The 23,654-nt window shown below is 39.6% G+C and overlaps 1 protein-coding gene and 1 pseudogene across 6 annotated transcripts in view; both read left to right on the top strand.

Moving 5' to 3' along the window:
* COL14A1 (collagen type XIV alpha 1 chain) overlaps positions 1-23,654 on the top strand; it is a 214,471-nt gene that overhangs the window by 91,691 nt on the left and 99,126 nt on the right. For 4 of the 6 annotated variants that reach the window (XM_073893159.1, XM_073893157.1, XM_073893158.1 and 1 more), the window contains 6 exons: positions 1,397-1,548; positions 6,788-6,917; positions 9,653-9,775; positions 12,094-12,243; positions 15,234-15,350; positions 23,029-23,175. In XM_073893159.1, the coding sequence (XP_073749260.1) occupies positions 1,397-1,548; positions 6,788-6,917; positions 9,653-9,775; positions 12,094-12,243; positions 15,234-15,350; positions 23,029-23,175 (819 nt within the window). The remainder of the gene's footprint in view (positions 1-1,396; positions 1,549-6,787; positions 6,918-9,652; positions 9,776-12,093; positions 12,244-15,233; positions 15,351-23,028; positions 23,176-23,654) is intronic. The other 2 variants (XM_025871047.2, XM_073893161.1) reach the window with 2 other exon arrangements.
* Positions 13,448-15,002, top strand: LOC141372763 (large ribosomal subunit protein eL38 pseudogene; annotated as a pseudogene).

Genomic DNA, 23,654 nt, shown 5'->3' on the forward strand with positions numbered 1-23,654 from the left:
GACATCTCTATCTGTTCCATCTTTGTTTTGGGTTCCTATTTAGTCTTTCAGAGAATGTTCACATAGCACATCCCAGGAATCTATTCCTTCTCTTGATTACAGTGACTTCTATTGCCCTCTGTTGAGAATTACTCACATCATGGTGTCCTTGCATTTCTGTGGGTAACCGAGACCTGGCTGGTCTAATGGGCTCCCCACCTCAGCTATTTTCTCTTTCAACGTAACTTCCGCCTCCCCCACCCCCATTATGATACACCTTCCAACTAGCTGTCAGAGTCAACTAGGTGAAACACAAGTTTGATTATACCGCCTTTTTTCCCACCTAAAACCCTCAGTGGCTCTCCATCACCCATTCATTCATTCACTGATTCATTCATTGTCCAGTTAATCTTTATCGAGCCCTTCTTTAGCACAGTGCCCCACATCTCTTTATCATGACATCCAAGATCCTTCTGCTTTTCTTCTTGGACTCAACCATATTTTCCAAGCTCTCCCATTTCCTCCTGCCATCTAGAACTCCTAGCCTTGAAGGTGAGACATTGCCTCTCATTCCCACTACCTGGTACCCTCCCCCAATTTTGCCTGCTAAATGTCACTCTCTTCCCTCCTCTGTGACTTTTACTATTTTTGTCAAGTGTTCATCCCTGTATATCTCAAAGGCCTAACACGGTCTGACATAAAGGAAACACTCAGTGAATGTTTGCTGCATGAATGGATGAATGAAGAGAAGAAAGAATCACTGGAGATGGACAGAGTGAAATGAAGTCAGATGGGATAAAGGAGGGAGCCAGCATCTCGGGAGAGGAGAAGGAGTATGTTAGAGAGCATGGTTGAAGGGGTTTGGACAGATATCAGAGGAAGGATAATATCCACGTGGGCTGAATGGATAGAGGCAGCCATGGTGAGAGACGTGTGCTTTGAGTGATGAGTGTTGAAATAGAAATGAGGGACCAAATGAATAGGATGTATGTTGGATGCTGGATCATACACTGAGGCTGACCCCATCTGGTCCCTCATTTTTGCTTCTCCAGCAGAGCACTGGTGGGAGGTGTTCGTGGGCATGCTCCCCTGGAGGCTCCCCTTGCCCAAGGACTTCTCCCCAGTTCCCTTTACTGATATATATATATATATATATATATATATATATATATAGTTTTGAGGGTCCATGGTCCACCTTGTAAGTATCTCTTAAACTCATTTCTATCTGCTACCCGTAGATATGATGCCCACCCCCACCCCGCCATTAACCACCAAAGCTTAATTGTTCTTCATATGACTCTACATTAGAGAGATATATTAAGTGATACTTGTTGCCATGTCCGCAGATGGTCTCTAGAGCTCATTTTGGGATATGATGGGTTAAAAGTTCTTTAATCCTTGGTTGTGCTTATTCCAGTTTTCCGAACGGGAATCAGAAACCTGGTTGTAGATGACGAAACCACTTCTAGCCTGCGGGTAAAATGGGACATTTCAGACAGCAGCGTGCAGCAGTTCAGGGTGACCTACCTGACTGCTCAAGGGGACCATGCGGAAGAAGTGGTAGGAACGGTCTGTATACGTACAACTGCCTAGAAACCATGCAGTTCCCTGACTAACAGAGCTAATGAGGCTGTCTCCAGAGATCTGTGCAAGCTGGACTGCTCATTTCTTGGTGACTCTACCATCTCCAGAAACTAACGTTTTCTGTTCATGCAGACTTCATTACTGGTTTCTTGATGACCTTTCTATCTCCAAAACTAGCTCCACATATGACTTGCTTCAAATTGAGAAAGTTTCTGAACCTTGTCTCCCATGCTGCTTCTGCTGCCCTGACAATTCGTTAGAGCACCAAAGTTGGGTCATACGTCATCCACTGCATACCGTCACTGTGTGTATATACAGTTGACCCTCGAACAACATGGGTTCGAATTGCACGGGTCCACTTATATGTGGATTTTTTTTTTTGATAAATACAATACAGTCCTGTGTATGTATTTTCTCTTCATACACAGTCCTGTGTATGTATGTATGTCCTGTGTATGTATTTTCTCCTCATAACATTTTTTTCTAGCTGACTTCATAGTAAGAATATACCATGTAATACATACAACATACAAAAATATGTGTTAATCAACTTTTTACACAAATCGGTAGGGCTTCTGGTCAACAGAAGGCTATTGGTAGTTAAGTTTTAGGGGAGTCAAAAGTTATACATGGATTTTGGACTGTGCAGGGGCTCACCAGCCCTAATACCTGTGTCGTTCAGGGATCAACCACACACATATATAAACTTCTAACATACAGACTTTTAATATATACACATATACTAAACTTCTTTGCCCTTGGGAATATGATTAAAAGCTTCTATGCAAAGCATGCATGAAAGGTTGTCTTTATGTAGTTGAAGTGTTCCTAATAAGATAACATCCATTAATACATAGTTATGTTTTTCACTGACATCAACTCATTTTCAGCAGTTTTATAGTCATTTCTAACTTATTCTTAAATCTGACTATTTCCCTAAGGGGATTTGGATTTTTATATGCTGAGTTTTCTTTGTTTCATCTAATTTGTTTTTCTATATTAGAAACCTGGGTACACTTTGAGTCATGGTCTTCCCGTGTTTTCTTAATTTACACCATATCATTCCTTTTATTCAAGAACCTGAACATTGTTTCCTGGACGTACTTCCTATCAGACCAGATAACTCCAGTTTGCATCTAAAGGAAATTTTTCTTTTTAGTATGGACTATGCCTTCTTTAACCTCATTACTTGTATTTCTTGCCCCCTGCTGCATTATTTTGAGACACTCTAGGAAAGACATCTCCAAATTCATTATTGCTCAATGAATAACATTATTATCCTTTGTTCATCCTCCCTATGTATAAAGCCTTTGATGAAAAATTATTTTTATTTATGTGCTTACATAAACAATTATTTGAGCCTAAAATTGTCTCAGGAAAGTATTTAATTTCAGGCTGATAGAGGACTTGTTACAGAGCACAATGATACCCTTTGGAATAAGTCATGTGCACGGTGAATAACCAGAAGGTCCACGAAATTGGTCTGGGGTACTTTTAGAGGTTGATGGACACTTAAACAAGTTAAATTGAGTTATAAATTCACTCAGATCATACATTTCAAACGACCCACGATTGAAAAATTCAAAATAAAATTGTACTTAACAATGGTAACTAGGGACATAATTTGGATGTTTCATTTTCCCTGTTACTGTCCCATATTTTAATTTAGTTCCTAAAAATGAGACCCATAAAAACTTCCCAGAGTAAGAGTTTTGTTTTTTATTTCTACTCTTTCCAAGAAACATATTAAGCTTCTTGCTAAATTATCTTGCAATTTGGAAAGACTAACAATTTAATCTCATGCATGTACTTGTAAGTTATGCAAGGTAAAGTAATAATATTTACTTTGGGTTGTCTCTAGATAATAGTCCCTTTGCTAGTTGCTTTCATTTCACACTGTTTATTTTGAAACACTTGGACACCTACATGAAGGAAAAAAAAGACCAAAAGTCTGAAACACACATGTGGCCCCAGTTAAGCAAACCCTTCATAAAAATGAAAAATATTGATAAATTTGGTGGTGATTATTTACTGTGCAGAAGTGTTTTTGCTAAACCGAAGAAAGTACTGTGGAATTTTAAATATCAAGCTCCTCTACCGAATTCCACTTGAATTGGATTTGTACACACTTAATTTACAGGCATATTTTCAGGGACCCAACTGAGGATTAACTGAGAATTTATATCTCAGTGTTTAGGAAATGTTACTTCTACATAAGTGTATTATTATTATTAGAGACCGAAAGTGGGTGCATCTAGATTTAGATTATAAAACAAAAATAGGGTAAGCAGTTGCAAATCTGTATCAAAATTCAAAGGCCTTGAACTCCCAACACCAAATGAGTATCTTTAAGTAATAATGCACGACAGAGAGAGACAGAGAGCTAAAGCACATTATAAAAGTGAGAAAGTTGTGTCAAGATAAGAGAAATGCCTCTTACCGTCTTACCAAATTTTCCTTAACTATAAAAGCTGATCAGATTTGCTTGAGGAAATGATCAAATGAGAGCATCGTATACGTCTGTAACATTAGTAAACAAAGTAAAACTTCAGTATATGGAAAACAAGGAGAATTCAATTTCCTTTTCCAGTCGAGTAAGTGAAGTATTCATATATTTGCTAAACCTAATCAAATCTACCAAATATTTCCAATAAAGAGCTTTTGAACTTGCAGAAAGTAAAGTTCCTTGACCGGCAATGACTTTGCCCTGAATTTGTTGTCAGAGTATGGAGGCCTCACACTTCTTTATTTGTGAAAGGCTGATCAGGATTTCAGACTTTTCTAGAGCTGAGATGTCAACATCCATAACCATGACCTGAATTCTGATTTGCAAGAAATGTTCCAAAACACGTATACTCAGTGTGTGGCTCTGTCTCCTACAAGATAAGTTCAGATACTAAGATTAAGCTTTTAGAAACATTTATAGCGATTTCACAATCCTGCAACATCCAAGGACATGATTATTTTTTCCAGAAATTTTGTTTTACTGAATTTTATAAAAATATTAGCCTTCAGTAGGTTGGAATTAAAATGGCAGCGCCAAATCTACCCAGCCCCCTACCACAGATAGCATTTGACTCACTGTCTAGACACAGTTTTATAAGGTGGGAACACCATGAGATGCAGGGAACCCTATTTCTACCGATGAGATCCAGGCTGCTCCGAACAGCTTTGGGCAATAATGGAGCCAGACATGAAGTTCCATCTCTAAAAGAAGATTTAAAATGTGAAAGTTCAGTGGTTAGGTTTGCATCTCATTTAATCGTAAGCGTCTTTTATAGAATTGTTTTATAAACAAAACTGCCATCTGCTGTGATTTGCTGCATCTGTTTTTAGTAAGAGCCCATCTTTACCCTGCTCTGTGCAAACAAGCAGAGGCCAAGCAGAAGGAACTTCGCATTCCCAAGAGGAGATTTACATTTTATTCTTGGAAATGAATATCATTAGGGTAAAAAGGTTCAAGCGGTGTAGCCACATGAAGCAGGGTGTAGTGGTTAAAGCAAGGCTCAGGCTAGATATCCTGGATTTCAGGATGGCTTCTTTACTCAATAGCTTGTAGGCCTCAGTTTCCCCATATGTAAAATTCATGTAAGGTTACTCCTTACCTCAAAAGGTTGCTATATTAAAATTCTTAGGGTAGCACCTGGCGCATAGTAATTGCTGGGTAAAAGATGACTATGATTATAAACCACAGCAACTACTTCCTAACAAGCTCAGTGATTCCTCTAAAACGGCTCTATTGCTTTTCAGAATTCCACCGTCTAAATGTGATTGGTTCCAAGCCCATGCACTTCTCAGTTTGAAAGATGACCTTATTTAAGGAGTATCAACATGGGTGGTTTGTTAAACAGACAGCTTGGACTGAATGCCCAGGCTCTGTGTTTCAGAGGAGTTCTATTTAAAAGAAGTGCCCTGAAGGAAGCTACATTGATGGGGTAATGCAAGTCAGGGCAACCCCTGTTCTTCCTTTACCTGTCCTTAATTCCAGGCTTATTTAACTCATTCGAGAATAAAGCAGAGCTCTTTAAAAAAAAATCTTCCTCCTGGGTCCACATCCATACAACCCTGGAGTATATTTCAGTGTCCCTTTCATCCAAGGAGTAAAATCATACTAATTCAATATAAAATCACCTAATTCAGACTTCCTTGTTAACAGTATATTTTAGAAAATTGCTTCTAGAGCTTAGCAGTACCTTAGCAACAGCTGCTTCTGGGTTCAACTCGAGGCTTCCTAGGGCTTATTCCATGATTTATAGGTCTCTTCCCTCATCCAGAAGTAGACAGCACAGCCCTTTGCCTGCTGGCATTCTACCCAGCCCTTGAGTCAGAAAGCGTCTCCAGCTGTCCCGGTCTTGTGACTCCTTTAAACGCGTTTGGGTTAGTTCTTAGATCTTACTTAGCATTTTTCCAGCCATGATTAAGTTCCTCAAATGGCCTAGAGATGGGCCAGCATCTGACTGCAGAATCAGAGGCAGAAAGTCTTGTGGTTTTAACATTGAGAACATGTGGCTTTTCTGGTCCATATGCTCTTTGGGGGGATACCAGAATTTACACTACTGAGCTACGTGGCGTGTTACACCAATGCTTGTGCAGTGCGGACCTCACCCCTGCATTTCCGTTTTTGTCGCCTTGAGAGGTAGAGTGATGGTGATTTCAGATTGAGGAAGACATCTCCTTTTAGAAATAAAAAAGCTGCCTCAGTTTTTAGTCCTCCTGGTAACTCTGTTTTGCTCTGGAAAATGCGGATTTAATGTGTGGTTCTGTTGTTCTTGGCTAGTTTCCATTCTTTTCTAAAGGGCTGGGATGGGATTATGTCTGAGAGAGTAAAGAATGGAAGGCTGAATTTTCAAGAGGATACTTAAGTGGAATAAAAAATGATAAGCAGGCTGGGTTATAGAATGAACCCTCCTAAGCTATAAATGCCTGCTTTCCAAAAAATGATGATTCTCACTTCTGGGTACTTTACAAATGCTGAAAAGATGTTGAGAGAAGACTATTCATCAGAGCCTAATTGCTTCAAATTTAAACCTGCTTTAGAGGTTATAAGCTGAGGGCTGCTGTGAGGGCAATTCCAGAGAGAAATGCTTTTGCATGCATGCCTCTTTTTCTCAAGCACATTGCCTTGCTTCTGATTATTTCCAAGTCCCCATAGTCCTGCTCCATTAGTAGACCAGCAGGAATAAAGGTCTTAAGTAGCACCATGGTCCTTTGTTTTTCTCTTCAGGTTATGGTGCCTGGAAGCCAGAACAATCTCCTTCTGAAGCCTCTGCTTCCCGATACTGAGTACAAAGTCACGGTGACTCCCATCTACGATGATGGAGAAGGTGTCAGCGTGTCTGCCCCTGGAAAAACCTGTGAGTGAAGCCTTCTCTCTCTGCCTACTAGCTGACTAATTAATTGAAAATACCCATCCCCTGCAATGTGCCCCGAAAACCACAGTGGAGTGTGGTAAAAAGAGCAAAAGAGATTGAGAGACAGAAAAATCTGAATCTTGTCTCCACCCAGGCAAGCTGTATGGCTTTGGGCAAGGTGAGCAAGCTGCTCTGGGCTTCAGTTTTCTCATGTGTAAAAGCTAAGATTTAACAAACTACGTCTTCCTCTCCAACATCTAATTCATCACAAGTCCTGTTGATTCTCCGAAATGTGTTCTGCGGGCCAGTCCTCTTTTGTCTTAATCTGACGGCTCTGCCCTGATCCGCACCTCACTCTCTGTCACTAAAATGAGCGCTTCCACTCTTTGATCCTTCATTCTCCTCCCAGCAGCTCGAGAAGCTTCTCAAAATACCAGTCAGCTCATGTCAGACCTCTGTGTCAGGTCTCCCAATGGCCTCCCATTGTACTCAGGATAAAATCCAGCATCCTTCCTGTGGCCCTACGAGGTGCTCTAAGACCTGGACCCCACCAATTTCCTTAATCTCACCTCCTAACAAGTGTCCCAGCCATACCTCCTTTCCTGCTCTTCACTGGACATTTTAAGCTTGTTCCTGCCTTAGGACTGATGTACTATTCCTCCCATACAGAATATCCTTCCCCAGATGTCTGCATTTTGGGCTTTTTCTTGCCATTTTGGTTCCAGCTCAAAGTCACCTCCTCAGGCTTTTCTGACCACTCCATGCAAAGGAGCTCCCACTCTCTAAGCTCTCAACCTGTTCTTTGGTTGTTGTTTTGTTGTTGTTGTTTTATCATGTTATGGCACTAATGACTACCTGATATTTTCCTGTTTACTCATGTATTTGTCTCTTGTCTGTCTCCCTCCCTTGGAGAGCAGCATCATGAGAGGCCAGAACCTCATCCATACTGTTTGCCTTTTCATGCAAAGCTCCTACGGTGCTGGGTGGCTCAGAGGGGGCATCACTCAGTGTTCTTTTGGGTGACTTGGCCATGACGGTCAAGCAAGGAGCATACCCCAAGAAGCACACCGTTGGTTAAAGGCACTACAAAGTCTTAGCTGTCTTCATTGCTGCCTGGTTGTCTGTATTTGCATGAACTACCTCAGAACCCAGTGGCTTCAAATAGGAACCATTTTATTCTAGTGCATGATTTTATAGGTCAGGAAATTAGGCCAGGCTTGCTGGAAATTCTCCTCCATGTGGTATGGATTAAGGTCACCTGGTGGCTGGGTTGGTCTAGAGCATCCAAAACAACTTTACCCACATGTCTGGCTGGCATGTTGGTGGGGACACTTGGAAGGCTGGACTCAGCTGAGCCTCTCTCTTTCCATGTGGTCTCCGAGCCTCTCCATGGACTGTTTCCAGCAGGAGAATCATAGTTCTTACATGATGACTCAGGACTCTAAGAGCAAGAGTTCCAAGAGGTGGAAAGTGGGAACTGTCATGACAGTTAAGGGCTATGTTTGGCCCTGGTACAGAGTCACTTCTGCTGTAGTCTGTTGGGTGAGGTATTCATAGAACCTACCCAAATTCAAAGGGAGGGCCATAGCCTCCACCACTCAATGGGAGGAGGGTAAAAATCCTGCACCCATCTTTAATCCACCACAGTTACCAACCAGTTATGTATGACTGGTGCAGAATGGTGGCGAGGCCTGAATTCTGTAGTTGGGCACTTAAGTGTGACTTCTTCAAGTAAGTATACAAGTCCTGAAAATTCTGTAGCTGCTGGTTTAAAATAAGCACAGTGAATTCTGTTGTTCTGAGTCGGTTTTGGATTATTTTTAACACTCAAATATTCTATAAAGTTACTGTAAACCCTGCCACTGTGGGGAGGGAGGGAAAGGGAAGGAAGGGAGGCAGTGGGAAGGCAATTGGGCTCCATCTAACTGCTGCTGACCTGGGCTCAAAGATCTACTTTTAACTGTCCTATGTTAAAAATTAGCATAATTTGTAAAAGACTTTCATGATGAGCAAATATATGCACTCACACAAATAGAAACCATTTAAAGACTTAAATCTTATTGCAGAAATACCACCACATATAACAATTATCTGTATAGTAGAATTATTTCAAGGTGTTGGTAGATGATCTTCCTATTATAAGCAATAGTCAACACAGCTACATTCCATCAACAGTAACAGAAATGATGATAGTATCTGTCAATATGCACAATGGTTTACAAAGGTTCTCCATATAAATGGCTTAATGTTTTAATAAAAAATTGGTAAACAATAATACATAGTTTTGAACAATATAGGCAATATGAAGATGAAAGCAAAAAAAAAAAATCATCAGAATCTTCCCTCCTGGAGTTACCATCATTACCATGGTGTGAGCACCCTGGATATTGCTGTACAAACATACTTTGATAGTGGAACACAGTGGTGTATAGACAGAAATATTTAATAAACACTATTTGATTCAGTTTTACTCAAAATAAGCTGAAGAAAAAAGAATGAGAATGACCTTGAATGAACTACTGATCTTCACATGAAAGTGTTTCACCACAAGAATTAATCTTCTACATATTTAATGTTTAGAACAACCATAGACTCTCAAAATCTCACTGCGTGTTTTAATACATTTTTACTTGTAAATATTTTTAACATTATGGGAAGCTAGCTTAGATTTTGTTAACAGTGTAGTTTGTAAAGATGGAAACTACACTAAACCACTGGTTTTCCTTTTCTCTGCTCAGTGCCGCCCTCCGGTCCCCAAAACTTACGGGTCTCAGAAGAATGGTATAACAGGTTGCGCATTACATGGGATCCCCCATCTTCCCCTGTAAAGGGCTATAGGATTGTCTACAAACCTGTTAGTGGTAAGTAATGCTTTGTAAAAAAATATTGTTACCATGATTAGGGATCTGAAATGGTTTTCAGGATAAGTTATTTTTGTTTTGATTTTTTATCTTTGCTTTTATCTTTAGTTTTGAGAAGTGGGAAGGGTCTTAACTTTTTTGAAAAAAATTTTTTTCCTTGTATAGTTAGTGTTAGGATAGATGTTATCAGAACAATGATGTTATGACTCCACCTAAAAAATGATTGGGCATATTTATGAGCAGAATACACACTTGTTATGCCCCTAACCTAGGCGCACCCCAGACAAGGAGCCAGCCGAAGGATGCCTTGACTCGGTAGGAGTAGGAAGCTTCTCTGGCTCAGTGGATATATAAGCCCTAAACATGCAGAATCTCTAATTTCTAATTCCTCTTCTATCTCTTCTTGGAGTAGTAGGAAAAAGTTGGCTTACCAACTTTTTAGTCTCTTCGTTTTGGAAACTGTATTGGAAACTGTATAAAATTTGGAAACTGTATAAATTTCATCAAAGCCCTAAGCTTGTGGTTGTAAAATGCTTTTCCATCAGCCTCTAAGCCGCCTGGATGAGGAGATCTCTCTCCCTCCTTACCTGCCACATCTTTCCATCCTGAAAGCGGGAGAATGGCGCAAACAGGGGGCAATTATGGCCTTGGTCCAGATGTCTGGAGAGATGAGGCACCTGTTACACTATCAACTCCTGACATTAAGCATTTCTGGGAAGTTTAAACAGGAAACTAAAAATAGATATTAGAGGGGTCTTGTCCATTTTCTGGACTTGGGCCTTCAACTCTGATTATTCATAAGAAAGGGGTTCTCTAATTATGTTTACTGATTTGGCAAGAAAATTGAAAGAGTATTCTTTCAACCATTAAAAATCTCTTTCTGCCTTCAAAGAGCACATGAGGCTCAATGTGTCATCTGAAATGTTGCTCTTGCCTCTGGAACACTTTTCAGCTTTTTTTACTGTGTTCTATTATCCAGGTCCATACAAGTAAAATACCCCCACCTCCAATTTCTCCAGACAGACATCTCTATGAACTGAAAATAAAATAGCAAGAATATACCATGGATGCACTGGCTTGCTCAAGACTGATTCTTTGCGATCCATCACCAATTTTGTGCTTGCTTTTCTTTAGGCCTGAAGCATGTGTTAATTCATAAAACAACCTTGCTAGATTCGTTCTTTGGACCATTTTGTAAATATTTATCAGATTTTCTGAGGGAAAGTAGCTTTGTTTTAGGCTGGTGATTGTCAATTGATGCAATTTTGCTGCCCAACAGAGAGATTTTTGATTGCTACAACTTGGGAGGATGAGGGGTTGCTATGGGCATCTGGCAGGTACTGTTAAGCATCCTACGAGTCACAGTACCTCCCCTTGCCCCCTGCCATCCCAGAATTAAGAATTATCCAGCCCAAAATGTCCATAGCACTGAGGTTGAGAACTCTTGCTTTAAGTTAAGTGGAAGAATTGTATGTGGTCATTAGAGTTAAGATTTTCGTGCATGAGAAAATCACTACTGAGATAACATGTACTTATAGAAATATATAAATACGTTGTTGGGAGGGGGTTCTGAAGTAAAGTAAGGAGTATTTTAGGAACTTGTTAGTAACTCAGAACTCTTAAAGTATGAGCGCAGATGGGAAAATGCAGGAGGTAAATAAGTTTGTATAGGAATGCTTTTAATGCTAAATCAAAGACTCCACTGGGCTGAAAAAGAGGTGAAAATGTAAAGACACTGAAGAAGCCAATTGGTCAAGGGCCTTGGAATAATAGTGTCATCTGTCTATTCTTAAAAATGCTCAGAGGAGGGGATGGGACTGGTGGTGGTAACATTTATGCTGGACCCCCATGTGGCAAGGTATAGCACAGCGTCCAAGGTAAAATCTGCTGCTCCTGTCTCTTGCGTGCCTGCCGGGGACAAGGTTGGGTGTCTGAGAAGGGACAATTGAGAATGACTTCTTTAGTTTGGCAAGTGCCCCAAAGCCTACAAAGCCTGTGGCAGTGTAGTAGCTCCACTGTGACAACCTTACAATATGGCAGATGGTGGATTGTGAGGTGGACCAGCTTCTCTGAATAAGCACTAGGGAAAGAACTGTATTTGAGGGAAAGGACTAGATCCCTAAAAAAAAAGCCCTAGCGTGGTAGTCAGGTATGTCTGTCTCAGAGCCAGATGGGGCTAGGTTCAAACCCCAGCTCTGCTGATTGTCTTCTACGTAATCCTGGGCAACTGAAACACAGTCGAACCAGTACAATTCCCGTCAGGAGTGTTTCCATTTTTCCATATTCCGGTGTAACTGAAATCACTCTTTCTCCCTTAGTTGCTGGCCCGACCCTGGAAACTTTTGTGGGAGCTGACATTAACACCATTCTTATCACAAACCTCCTCAGCGGAATGGACTACAATGTGAAAATATTTGCCTCCCAGGCCTCGGGCTTCAGCGACGCTCTGACGGGCGTGGTGAAAACACGTAAGACTGATGTCCCGTTGCCTCAGCCCCTGCATGTGGTTTTGCTGCTTTGTTTTCACTGTAACTCAACCCCTGCTTCAACTTGGCGGTTGGTTTTTGTTTTCCTCAGCATTGCCCTTTCTGGATGGTGTTTCATGGAAAGAAAGGTGTGCTCCTCGCTCAGGGCTGTAGTTCAGCGTCCTGGTTGGCAGGCTGAACATCAGAACCTGGCATTCAAACATACTTGATGGTGGCAGATAGGATTTCCTTCTGGAAAGTCTTTGTTGGCATTTTTCACATTAGGTGAAATTTTCCAACCAGCCTGTAGCCTGACATGGCCAATGCCAGTCAAAGTCGGGCCGGAGGGGGTTGGGGGTGGGGGAGGTTTGCCTTTTCTCAAAGTCTTTGCCCCTCCCCCCTTATGTGAACACACACACACACATGCACGTGCATGTGCGCACACACACATACACACACTTGCCATCCATAAAAGATACAAAAAGGACTTTCTTCTGTACCTTTTAAGGGTTTTCATGCTGTCTGCATACCATCTGGGACTTCTCATTGGCATATACCACTTCCAGACAGCCATGGTATAAGGCAATGTTTTCCAAACTCCAGCACGTATGTTCCATATTCCTCATGTTTGTTATCCTTCCACACCATCTGTTTAATATATTTCTTTAAATCGACTTACAATTTTTTTTAACTTAAATACTTTTCAAAGCCCACGTAATTATCCTAATACACATTCAAGATAATACATAAATAATGAAAATAAACATGGTGTGGCTGTATGCTCATTCAAATCATGCTGAGTGCTCTCAGCTGTGCGAACCCCACACCTGAGAAGGACAGTCAAAAGTAGAAGTCTTAAATCTGCCACTTATTAGCTGTCACCTTGAGCAAATGACTTAACTTCTCTGAGCTCAACTCTAGAATGAAGATAATAGGCTAATTGTGAGGCTTGCAGAAATAATGGGTAAAATGTCTGCCCTATGGCAAGCGCTAGTGAGTAACCGTTATTATTATTGTAATAATTGTGCTTTATACCCTTGGCCCATAAGTCACTCTCATCCCTCATCAAATAATTTATCTGATGAATAGAATGTTGCAAGAATGGGGCATATATTAAATCAGACCCCAAGCCACCTATTTTGGCCACCTACCTACATGTTAGATAGGGCCAGGCTTTTCACTAGAGGAGGCTTCCTGAATCTTTTGGTATGGATTATCTTAAGACCTTAAAGGCTGGATTACAGAATCAATTTAATCTCAAAAGACATAATCTCAAAAGACATAGTCTTCAACGGATCTAGGAAGATGTTGGCCTGTGGTTCTGATCTTGTACTTGGCTGGTGCAGTGATGCCATTCTGGGCACTAGGGTAACCTCCAAGGGGTTTTCCTGTTGTTCTCTTGTAGCAATCCCACTGTCCTTCCTTAGGAGCCCCCTAGACTCCCCTGCACACTTTCCCTCGCCCTCTCTTCCTTTCATTGGCTTATCTTCATTTTCCTCTCTAGATCACTCTTTCTCTCAGGGCCACTTTTTCTGTCTCTGTGATTTTTTTCTTGGCCTCTCTTTTCCATGCTCTGTCTTGTGTCTTTCTGTCCTCTTTTCTCTGCTTCTCTTCCTCTGTCCCATTCCTCTTCTCTCCTTCAATAAATACGTTGGGTATTCCAAATACATCTTAAAAGAGAGTATTGACCCCTTTCTTGCTGCTTGCTGTGCCGGCCACGCGCTCCCGTGTGCCCCCCGGAGCCATGCCACGCAAAATCGAGGAAATCAAGGACTTTTTGCTCATGGCCAGGCGAAAGGACGCCAAATCCGTCAAGATCAAGAAAAATAAGGATAATGTGAAGTTTAAAGTTCGGTGCAGCAGGTACCTTTACACCTTGGTCATCACGGACAAGGAGAAGGCAGAGAAACCGAAGCAGTCCTTGCCCCCAGGTTTGGCAGTGAAGGAGCTGAAGTGAACCTGGCCCGCTGATTTGAACTGTATTAAAGTTTTAAAAATTCTAAAAAAAAAAAAAAAGAGAGAGTATTGAATTGTTTTATATTCTGTCCTTAAAGTAAAAATTAGTTGGGCGTTTTATTTGTTTTCTCTCTTTCTCCCAGGCAGAGTAAAAGCCCATACAATGCAAATAAATTAATTTAAGGTGTTTGTTAAATTCAGTGTGGTGACATAAATCATCAATAATTCCCCCCCCCTTTTTTTTATGGAACAAGAACGCTTATTTATTCAGCATTGGGAAAAGAGGTCTTCTCTCTGATTTAACAGAAAGGAACAATGTGAAGATGTAAATTTTGATTAGACAAGATTATTTTTACCATCTTGAAAAATCATTTTAAACTATTTTTGTGATATGAGGTAGTGAAGAGAGAGGGAAAAACAAGAGAAAATGATGTGGACAAAAGTCAGAGGTCATTAGAGAAAGTAAATATTAATTTCCTACTTTTTCTGCTTGAGTCTAAATGATAAACACCAGATATTTACCCCTTTCTCGTATTGGAGAAACACTATTTTTATTGCTTCCCCCACATAACCTTTCTGTGAATTATTTTTGTATATCAGTGTTCTGTGATGAATGGGAATCTGTGTATTTGTTTTTTATAATTTTTAATGCGTTAAATCTTTCATTTTTACATTTGTGTTCTTAATAATACTTAAGAAAACACAAATAAATAAAGAGGGAAGATTAAAAATCACTCAGAATTTCACCATCCATTACATCTGGTCTTTTCCCTGTGAGCAGATATTTCCTTTTTTGTTTATAAGTATCAAATAGATGGATAAAAAATTATCCATAATGTTTTGCACCTGCTCTTTCCAGTAATAAAATAGTTATCTTTTGTGCACTGATTTATTGAGTTGATGGATTTCCCACCACTGGCTATGGGAATTCTAATTCTTTGAATTAGAATTTTATTGTGTTAAAGTTCACTTCAGATTTGGGGACATTTATGGCATTGTCTGTAGCGTGACATAGGTGTGTTTCTATTTCATTCTAGTGTTCTTGGGTGTGACCAATCTTCAAGCAGACCAGATTCAAATGACTAGCTTGTGTGCTCGGTGGCAGGTGCATCGTCATGCCACTGCCTATAGGGTGGTTATAGAATCACTCCAGGGTAAGTGCAAGCCTGATTTTGTCAGGCGCTCATGTACTTGGTTCTGTGTAAATCTCTGTGGACAACATGTAGGTAACATTAGACGAGAGCCCTCTTCTTGAGGAGGCGACGTTATATTATGGATCGTGCAGGATATGGAGTCAGAATGGCTAGTTAAGCCAATTCTTTAACCTCTCCAAATGATCATTTTCTCATCTGTTTAATGGGTATAACCGTGCCGATCTTGTGGCATTCTGTGAGGTTTAAGCTGAGATAAATCCACGTGAGACATTTACAACAGGGCTGTGCACACAGTAAGCTCCAGAGAAATGTTAGCTCTTACTGGTAATAGGAGACAAACAGCCAGGACTAACACACAGTAAAATTATATGGTGCTATTATTTTGGCATTTACTCCATGGGGATCTCAGTTTGCCTTTAATGTTTTTTCTTACTGACTCTTTTCATTTTGGGGGATAGTTGGTGAACAACAAACTTGTTCAGGAGATGGTTTAATATATCTATGCCATCATAGGCAGGTTTTTCAGTATTACCATTCTCAAGTACATCCACAGTTTGGGACTTAGTTTCAGAGTTGAAACACTAAAAATGTATGTTTATTTCAAGTAAAAGTTTCAAGAATAACAACAAAAGGCTGATTCCCAAAAAGTGAGTTTCTAGGGACTGTTAATCCTGTTTTCACATTATCAGCTTGGATAATATTCAGAAGATGAGATCAAATAATGAAAAATACTTTGATCTGATTTGTATTTTTTTTAAAGATTTTATTTATTTATATGACAGAAAAAGACACAACGAGAGAGGGAACACAAGCAGGGGGAGTGGGAGAGGGAGAAGCAGGCTTCCCGCTGAGCAGGGAGCCCGATGTGGGGCTCTATCCCTGGACCCTGGGATCATGACCTGAGCCAAAGGCAGACGCTTAACAACTGAGCCACCCAGGCGCCCAATCTGATTTGTATTATCAGTAGAAAAGATATGTCTTGTTATTTGGGGGAGACTTTAGGAGACAGTCTTTCAAATTTGGTAGTAAAATTGGTAAAAAAAAAATTTCTTTCTGGACAAACGATCATGGTTTTCTCATTTTAAAAAGCAGGAGCTGATTTTGGGGGTCTGAATGGGACTGGGCTTAGTAGACCATATCTTGGGTATAACTACATCCAAAGTGCAGAAATCTCACTTTTGGTCTAATCCAGAGAGTGGAAAGCACAGATTAGTAGAGCAGTGAGGGCATTTGGAAATACAGGGAGAATGTGAGAATAGAACATAAGCAACACGAGAAGAGACTCCTGCCAACCCCAGCCAAGACAGTGTCTCAACAGACATGCTAAGCCACTAATTCCTTGATCCCCTGTGTGTGATCCTTATAAGGATCCCTTTAGCCTGGCATGACTAAACATATGGGAGTGGCTTTGTTCTGGAATAAATAGTGAGTAAGGAAAAGTCAGGACAAGTCATATGGATTTCACGGTTGTATTTAATATGATCTATGGGATGTTTAAGCAAAAGCACATGAAAGCCATGCAATTGTTTGAGAAACAAGTATAAAATCCTGAGGAGTTATGTTTCATATATCTTTATAAAATGAGTTAAGTCACATTTTCATTAGAAGGGTTGACATTTAGTGGTATTTGTTAGGCTTTTAAAAAAATACTAAGGATAAAAATCACACTCCCAAACTATCGCACAATTTTTTTTAACCTTTTATATCATTTAAGAAGTTGAGATGAAGGGACATAGGCTCCTATGGATATTCATTGCCTTTCATAAAAATTATATAGACTGACAAAAAGATATATCAAAACTGGATTTATCAGTGGAATTAGTGAGCTCCATAAGTCTTTTTTAAATTAAGTATCTTTAGCATATTTGCAAACTAGCACTGGGATTTTTATCAGAAGATAGGGGATGGATGTGTCTGATAACATTGATCTGGTAGTCTAAAACCTCAAAAAGCTCTTTCTGAAGCCAAGACCTTTGTCAGCAAAAAAAATATGAGTCTACATTTCCTTCTTATCTTCAAGAGAAGTTAACTTGTACTCCCTCAGTACAGCCAAAAACCTCTTCAACTGAGCCTTGATAGCCTCAATTAAACAAGAATGAACAAAGTGTTGCTCAGTTGATTTTTCATCAGCATTTATAGCTGGGAGACTTATGAGCCCAATTAGCTTACATCTCATTCATCTAGTTGTCTAACTGAATAATATTAATTAACAGACAGCAACAGTTTCTAATTCACAGCCTCAAAGAGGAGTGTTGGGGGTGGGGAGGGAGCGTGAGGATAGAAGTAGGGAGTATGTTTGTTTTAATATATAGTTTAGATCAAGGCATAGTCTTCCTACGCTAGAGTAGGGAAGAATTAGGTTGTGTTTCTTTTCTTTTTTTAACATTTTGACCTCCTTCACTGATTTCTCCTACACGCCTCCACCCCAACTCCTGCCCCTGGCAACCAGGAATCTGTTCTCTGTATCTATGAGCTTGATTTCAGGTTCCTTTGAGTTCCTTTATTTTACAAAGAAATGCAACCATTATCCTGATTGGTGCCTTGAAGGACTTCTGGTCAGATGCAGATTCTTCCATAGGCAGATGGTTTCAGAGCCCCCTTTGTTTTAACTTTGGAATATCTCCCATTGGCTACATATGCTGCCTGTGCAGAAATTTTAGTCCTTCCACCGAGAGGAGATACTATAGAGAAGTGGGATCTAATTCCTCCATGTGACAGAGAAAAGCTTTGTCCCAGAGTGACCTATTTTTGAATGCTTCTGACCAATTCCTACTGTTTGACAAGTAATTTTTTTCAGTTGTTTTTCTCTTTTATTTTATTTTATTTTATTATGTTATGCTAATCACCATACATTACATCATTAGTTTTTGATGTAGTGTAGTCCCCATGGTCTGGTCATGTGCATTTGTATTCTGAGATGAAGTCAGTGGAGAGGGCTCTGTTTTAACCATAATTGCTAGTCAACTTCTCTGGGCTTCAGTTTCTCTAAAATGACTTTTTTTTTGAGGCTTTTATCTGAGGTCATACCTACAAATTTCCAAGGTTTTTGTGAATAAAGTAGTCAGGCTGTATCGTTCAGGTTTGTTTGTAAATGGTAGAAATGCAGATTAAAAGGGACTTAAGCTTAGGGTCAATTAATTGACTAATATACTGGGAAGTTTGGAAGTGTCTAGCACCAGGCACATCTGGATCTAAGTGTTCAAACAATGCCATCAAGACCAAGTCTTGCTCTCTTCTGCTCTGTGCTTATGCTCAGCCAGATTCTCTGAGTTGGCCCCAGTCAGATCCAGAATGACATCCTCCCAGCTAACGGCTTAACCAGTCTGAGTGAAAAGAGAGCTCCTCTTTCTCAATAATTCCAACAAAAGTCCAGGAACTGAGTCATATTGGCTTGGCTTGGGTCACATGCCCCTAAATCTGTCATTGAGTTCAAGGGCATGAAATAAACTGGTCAAACTTGGTTGCCTCCCATCTCTGTATCTGGAGGAGAGGAGGGTTGTTATTCAGTTCTTCCCAAATCATAAAGACCAAGAGTGGGGAAGAACAGATTCAAAGAAAGAGGGAATAGATGCAAACCAGGCAAAAACAACAGATGTCCTCTACTCATATAAATATTATGACTTTTTTTATAGCCAAGAAGAAAAAAAAAAGAAAGAAAGAGTACCAGAAGGATGAGGTCCTCTCAGGAGAGACTGAAATAAATCTGTGTTTGAGTCACTCATGCCCTTGCCAAACTGAAATTGTAGGCTTTTGGTTAATGGTAGGACGGGCCAAAGTCAGCGACTTTTGGTTGGTCTTGGGTGGCTCAGAACCCCATGAGAGCCTCCATTAGTTCTGTGGATGCTCTGGGATTCTGTCTCTCTCTCCAGCTATTTTTGAGTTGACTTGGCACCCAACGTTGGGTATAGCATTTCCCTTTAAGTTCACATATTTAGATTCTACATGGTCCCCAAATTCCCTTCCTAATCTCCATAACTTGGTGAATTTCTTTCTAGACTGCTTAAGGAAGGTTTCAAAGGACGTTCAACTTGTTTTCTGTCTTTTGGTGCTGAAATGCCAGTTTGCGGTATCATTGACAAACAGAATGGGCAGCATAGTGGAGAGCCTGCCTTACCAGACACCAGATCCAAAGCAAAAGATCATATGAAACAAAACATATTCTCAAGATTAAACTTTGTGAAGCAGTGACATTATGATTGCGGGTCAGGGTATTTGAGAGACCTGGGGATTGGAAGCATTTATATCATAAAATGCCAGCAGAGTATTCTGGATCCTGGATATTCTTTGCTTGTGGATCTCAGTAAGTACTCATAGGACATTTTGGTGAGTCAAGCTGATGGCATCGTTATATCAGCAGAATAATAACCCAAATGATATATTCAGCCTTGCTTCATAAGAATGAAGGCACAAAGAAAGATTTTCTTCCCCTTTTCCAAAAAAATAAATTAACTCCCTGCTTTTGGCGCACGGGGTTGAGGAAATTAGTCATCATTTGATCAGTTTGAATGTTTTCCTTTAAGGCAAAGCCAGTAGACCTAAATCACACATGCCAAAAGCAACATGGGTACATCCCCATTCATGTAACCCCTCTTTGTTATTATTGGGAATTAAAGCAATACCGTTTCCCAATAATTTTACAGTGCTTGTTCCAGTTTTCCAATGTTTTGAGATTTTTTGTTGTTGTTTTTAGCAGCAAAATCCATTTATATTCTATTGTCGAGGGTCTATAAAGTGTATGAGTATCCACGAGAAATAGAGATGACAGAAAAACACTTTCTAGAATTGATTCCTGGAGAGTTCCTGGAAGCTTTTATGGAGATGGATTAATAAATTAATAACAAACATGCCATAGGATGTTTGTTTTACAGGTGACTCACAAAAGCTTGCAAAAGACTCCAAAGTTGTGGGTAAAGGTTAGAAAGAAGCAGTTTGTGTGGAGTCTTGAGCCTGGGAACCACAGACTGAACTTGGACATGAGCAAAGCAGAGTGCAGAGTTTATAAACATTTTCTTGCTATCAAATTCCTGTCATAGCGAGATACAATTTCACAAACACCTGAACAACTCTTTTTTTATTTCATCATTTGATAATATATATGATAAGAACATTTTTTAAGTAGACCTTAATTCATTCTGAACAAATATATTACTAAAGATTATATAAATTTCACTTTTGAAACTCCTTTATATTTTCAGTCATAAAAATAAAAAAGAAATTTCAACTTCCATTTAGCAAGTAGCTTTAATTTATTTATATTTTTAAAAACCTTATTTATATTTTTTACAAAAGGATTTTGTCCAGACAAATTTTAAATGACATATGTCATGTTTGTCCTGATATATGTGTGTTGTACTAGATGTATGTTTTGTTCCAATGTATATTAAAATATAGATTGAAATTTAATAGGTATTCTATATTCAAAATAGAAAAATTACTACTTCACATTTTTTGTATTTTGTACTGTTCTGTTTTTAAGTTTTCTATATTTTGTTTATATCTAATAATCGGCAACTAACACTTTGAAGTTCTTTTGAACCACTAAATAATATATGTAATGTATTCAATCAATGTAGTTTTTAACACAGGTTTTTAAATTCGTAGAAATAAAGCTAGATAAGGCATTAAGCAGACTGATACAACTTATGGGTGAAATAAAGCTCAATCTAGAGCTTTTTAAATAATTGTTCTTTTCATGGCAGCAGTGATTCTTCCTTTTAACCAATTATCCACGTGGTAAAAAAAGAAAGGAAAGAAAAGAAACACTCTATGCCAGTGAAGAAAATCAATTTGAAACCCTTCAGTAATTAAAGCTGCCAAAGGAGGCCGCTTTATCCAGTGGAGAAATAAAGCACTGAATCATAAGGGATCCTCTTCTGATCTCTGCCAGATATCACATTTGCTTAATTTCATACGCACTCCACAGATCTCAAACTGCTTTATTTAGAAAAACCATACATGTAACTTCCACTGTTTTATGATATATTAGTGGAAATTAAAGCAGCATCTTCTGAAACTGTGACTTAGAGTTCTGAATTTAATTTCAGTTCTGCTACTTAGCATATGGACTTGATTAGGAGACTAACTTTTCTGGCCTTCAGTTTCTTATCTTTAGATTGGGGATAATTATACATATAAGGATCAAATGAGTCGATCCACATAAAATCTTTAGAATAGTGCCTGGCACCTGACAAATGCTCATTAAATATTGGTTATTATTATCATTCTTGTTGTTGTTTTATGAAATACAAAGCACAGAACCTGGCACACAGTAAGCCCTCAGAAAATGATGAGTATCTTTAATCCAACTACCCTAGACTCCAGACCCAAGAGCCAGCATTAACTTCTCCAGGAAGGCAAAGCCATCATGCTCTGAATATGGGAATGAAGAAAGTAGCCAACAGTTGAACTGGGTCTACTATGTTCTTTGTGCATCTGCCATGGTAGAGACAAGAAAGAGAAGGTCCTTTGTGGAGATGGCTGTATGTGGCTGTCTTTTTGGTAGAAAAGAACTTTGGAACCAGGAGTTGGAAAATAGTTCCACAGAATGTAGAGCCCTAAGCCACAGAAGCACCATGTTTTACTTACTCAGTTAGGATTTTGAAAGAAGAGAAAATGATTTTCAGAGTGGATCCAGCCTCCTCTGAACTTCCTAGGAATCTTCATTGCCATTAAAAGAAATCATGAGTGTCAGTTAGAAATGAATGCTGAGAGGTAGGAAATTGGGTGTTCTGGGGACTTCCTGACCGTCTCAGCACCACTCCAAACTCTTTTTTTTTTTTAACTCATTTGAGAGAGAGAGAGAGCATGAGAGGGGGAAGATCGGAGGGAGAAGCAGACTCCCCGCTGAGCAGGGAGCCCGATGCAGGACTCAATCCCTGGACTCCAGGGTCATGACCTGAGCCGAAGGCAGTTGCTTAGCCAACTGAGCCACCCAGGCGCCCTGCCACTCCAAACTCTTGCCTGCATTTGTGGCAGTTCTGAAAATAATCTGGACCTGTGGATGAAGCTTCTGAGACCCTGGAAGCACACCTCTTCATCCACAGGCATAAGGACTGCCTAGAATTCTGTAATCCTAACTCAATACCTCTATTTTTATTTTTATTTTTTTAAGTAAGCTCCACACCCAGTGTGGGGCTTGAACTCACCACCCTAGGAGTAAGAGCTGCATGTTCTTCTGACTGAGCCATCCAGGCACCCCAGCATACCTATATTTTTAGGCCACTGGCAGGAAGGGCATCTTGTTGCCTGGTAGAAAGTTGTATGGGGCCAAAAGGATGTGTCTTTTTGTCAATTTGTAATTGATTGGCTGTGTTCTGGAGATTCATGTTGATAAAAGAATATTCTAATTTTTAAAAAGTAAGTATGCTCACCTCCCCACTTGTCCAAAAGATCAATTATGACATGTACACACAATTACATACACTAATAATTTGCCATTAAAGCATTGATCTCAGGAGTCTTTTATTCTCATTTTTGAACATATGAAAATGTGATTTTCAATTATAAAAAAAAATCAGTGGATGTATTAACTCTTTAGAAAAAGGTACAGTACCTAAACAAGTATAATTCAATCTGAAGTTATCTGATTAGGCCATGCATATTAAGCATTTTAGAAGCAAATCATCTACTGATAGCTGTTTTTAAAAATTTCATGTGTGTATATTTTGCTTTATTATAGACACAAAAAAGCAAGAATCCACAGTGGGTGGAGGGACAACCAGGCATTGCTTCTATGGACTTCAGCCTGATTCACAATATAAAATCAGTGTTTACACAAAGCTTCAGGAGATCGAGGGACCCAGTGTGAACATAATGGAAAAAACACGTAAGTCAAGTGTGTACTCTCCGATCCCTGTCTCCCTGGACAAATAGTATTTTAGGTATCCTGTTTTGGTTCAGAAACTTTATTCCATTTAGAAAAATGTTAGCTATTGCTGCCCAGGAATATCTATAATACAAGTTTTCTTCCTCTTCTCCAGTCCCACAATTCACTGCATGTGGCCCACTGATGTCATCTGTATGGGGTTTTTTCCATCCTCCATATGTTTCACAAAGGACTATAAGGCCATATGATAGCAAAATGCTTGAAACAATGACCTTTTTTGTGATCTATATCCATAAGGAACGTTTGTGGTATGCAGAGTGTGAAATGAAGTTTAAGGCCCGGGTCCTGACATTCAAACAATGGCATATTACCACAGCTATGAGGTGGGAATGGAGCCAAGATGTTCCAAATGGCTGACCCTCAAGTTATTGCCTACTTTAGAGGCTCTTGCACTTTTTCCAAGTTGGCTGCAGATCTGA

Source organism: Callorhinus ursinus, unplaced genomic scaffold (genome assembly GCF_003265705.2).
Source record: "Callorhinus ursinus isolate GAN/ISIS: 27379988/994484 unplaced genomic scaffold, GSC_fseal_2.0 scaffold5, whole genome shotgun sequence".
NCBI classification, from domain to species: domain Eukaryota; kingdom Metazoa; phylum Chordata; class Mammalia; order Carnivora; family Otariidae; genus Callorhinus; species Callorhinus ursinus.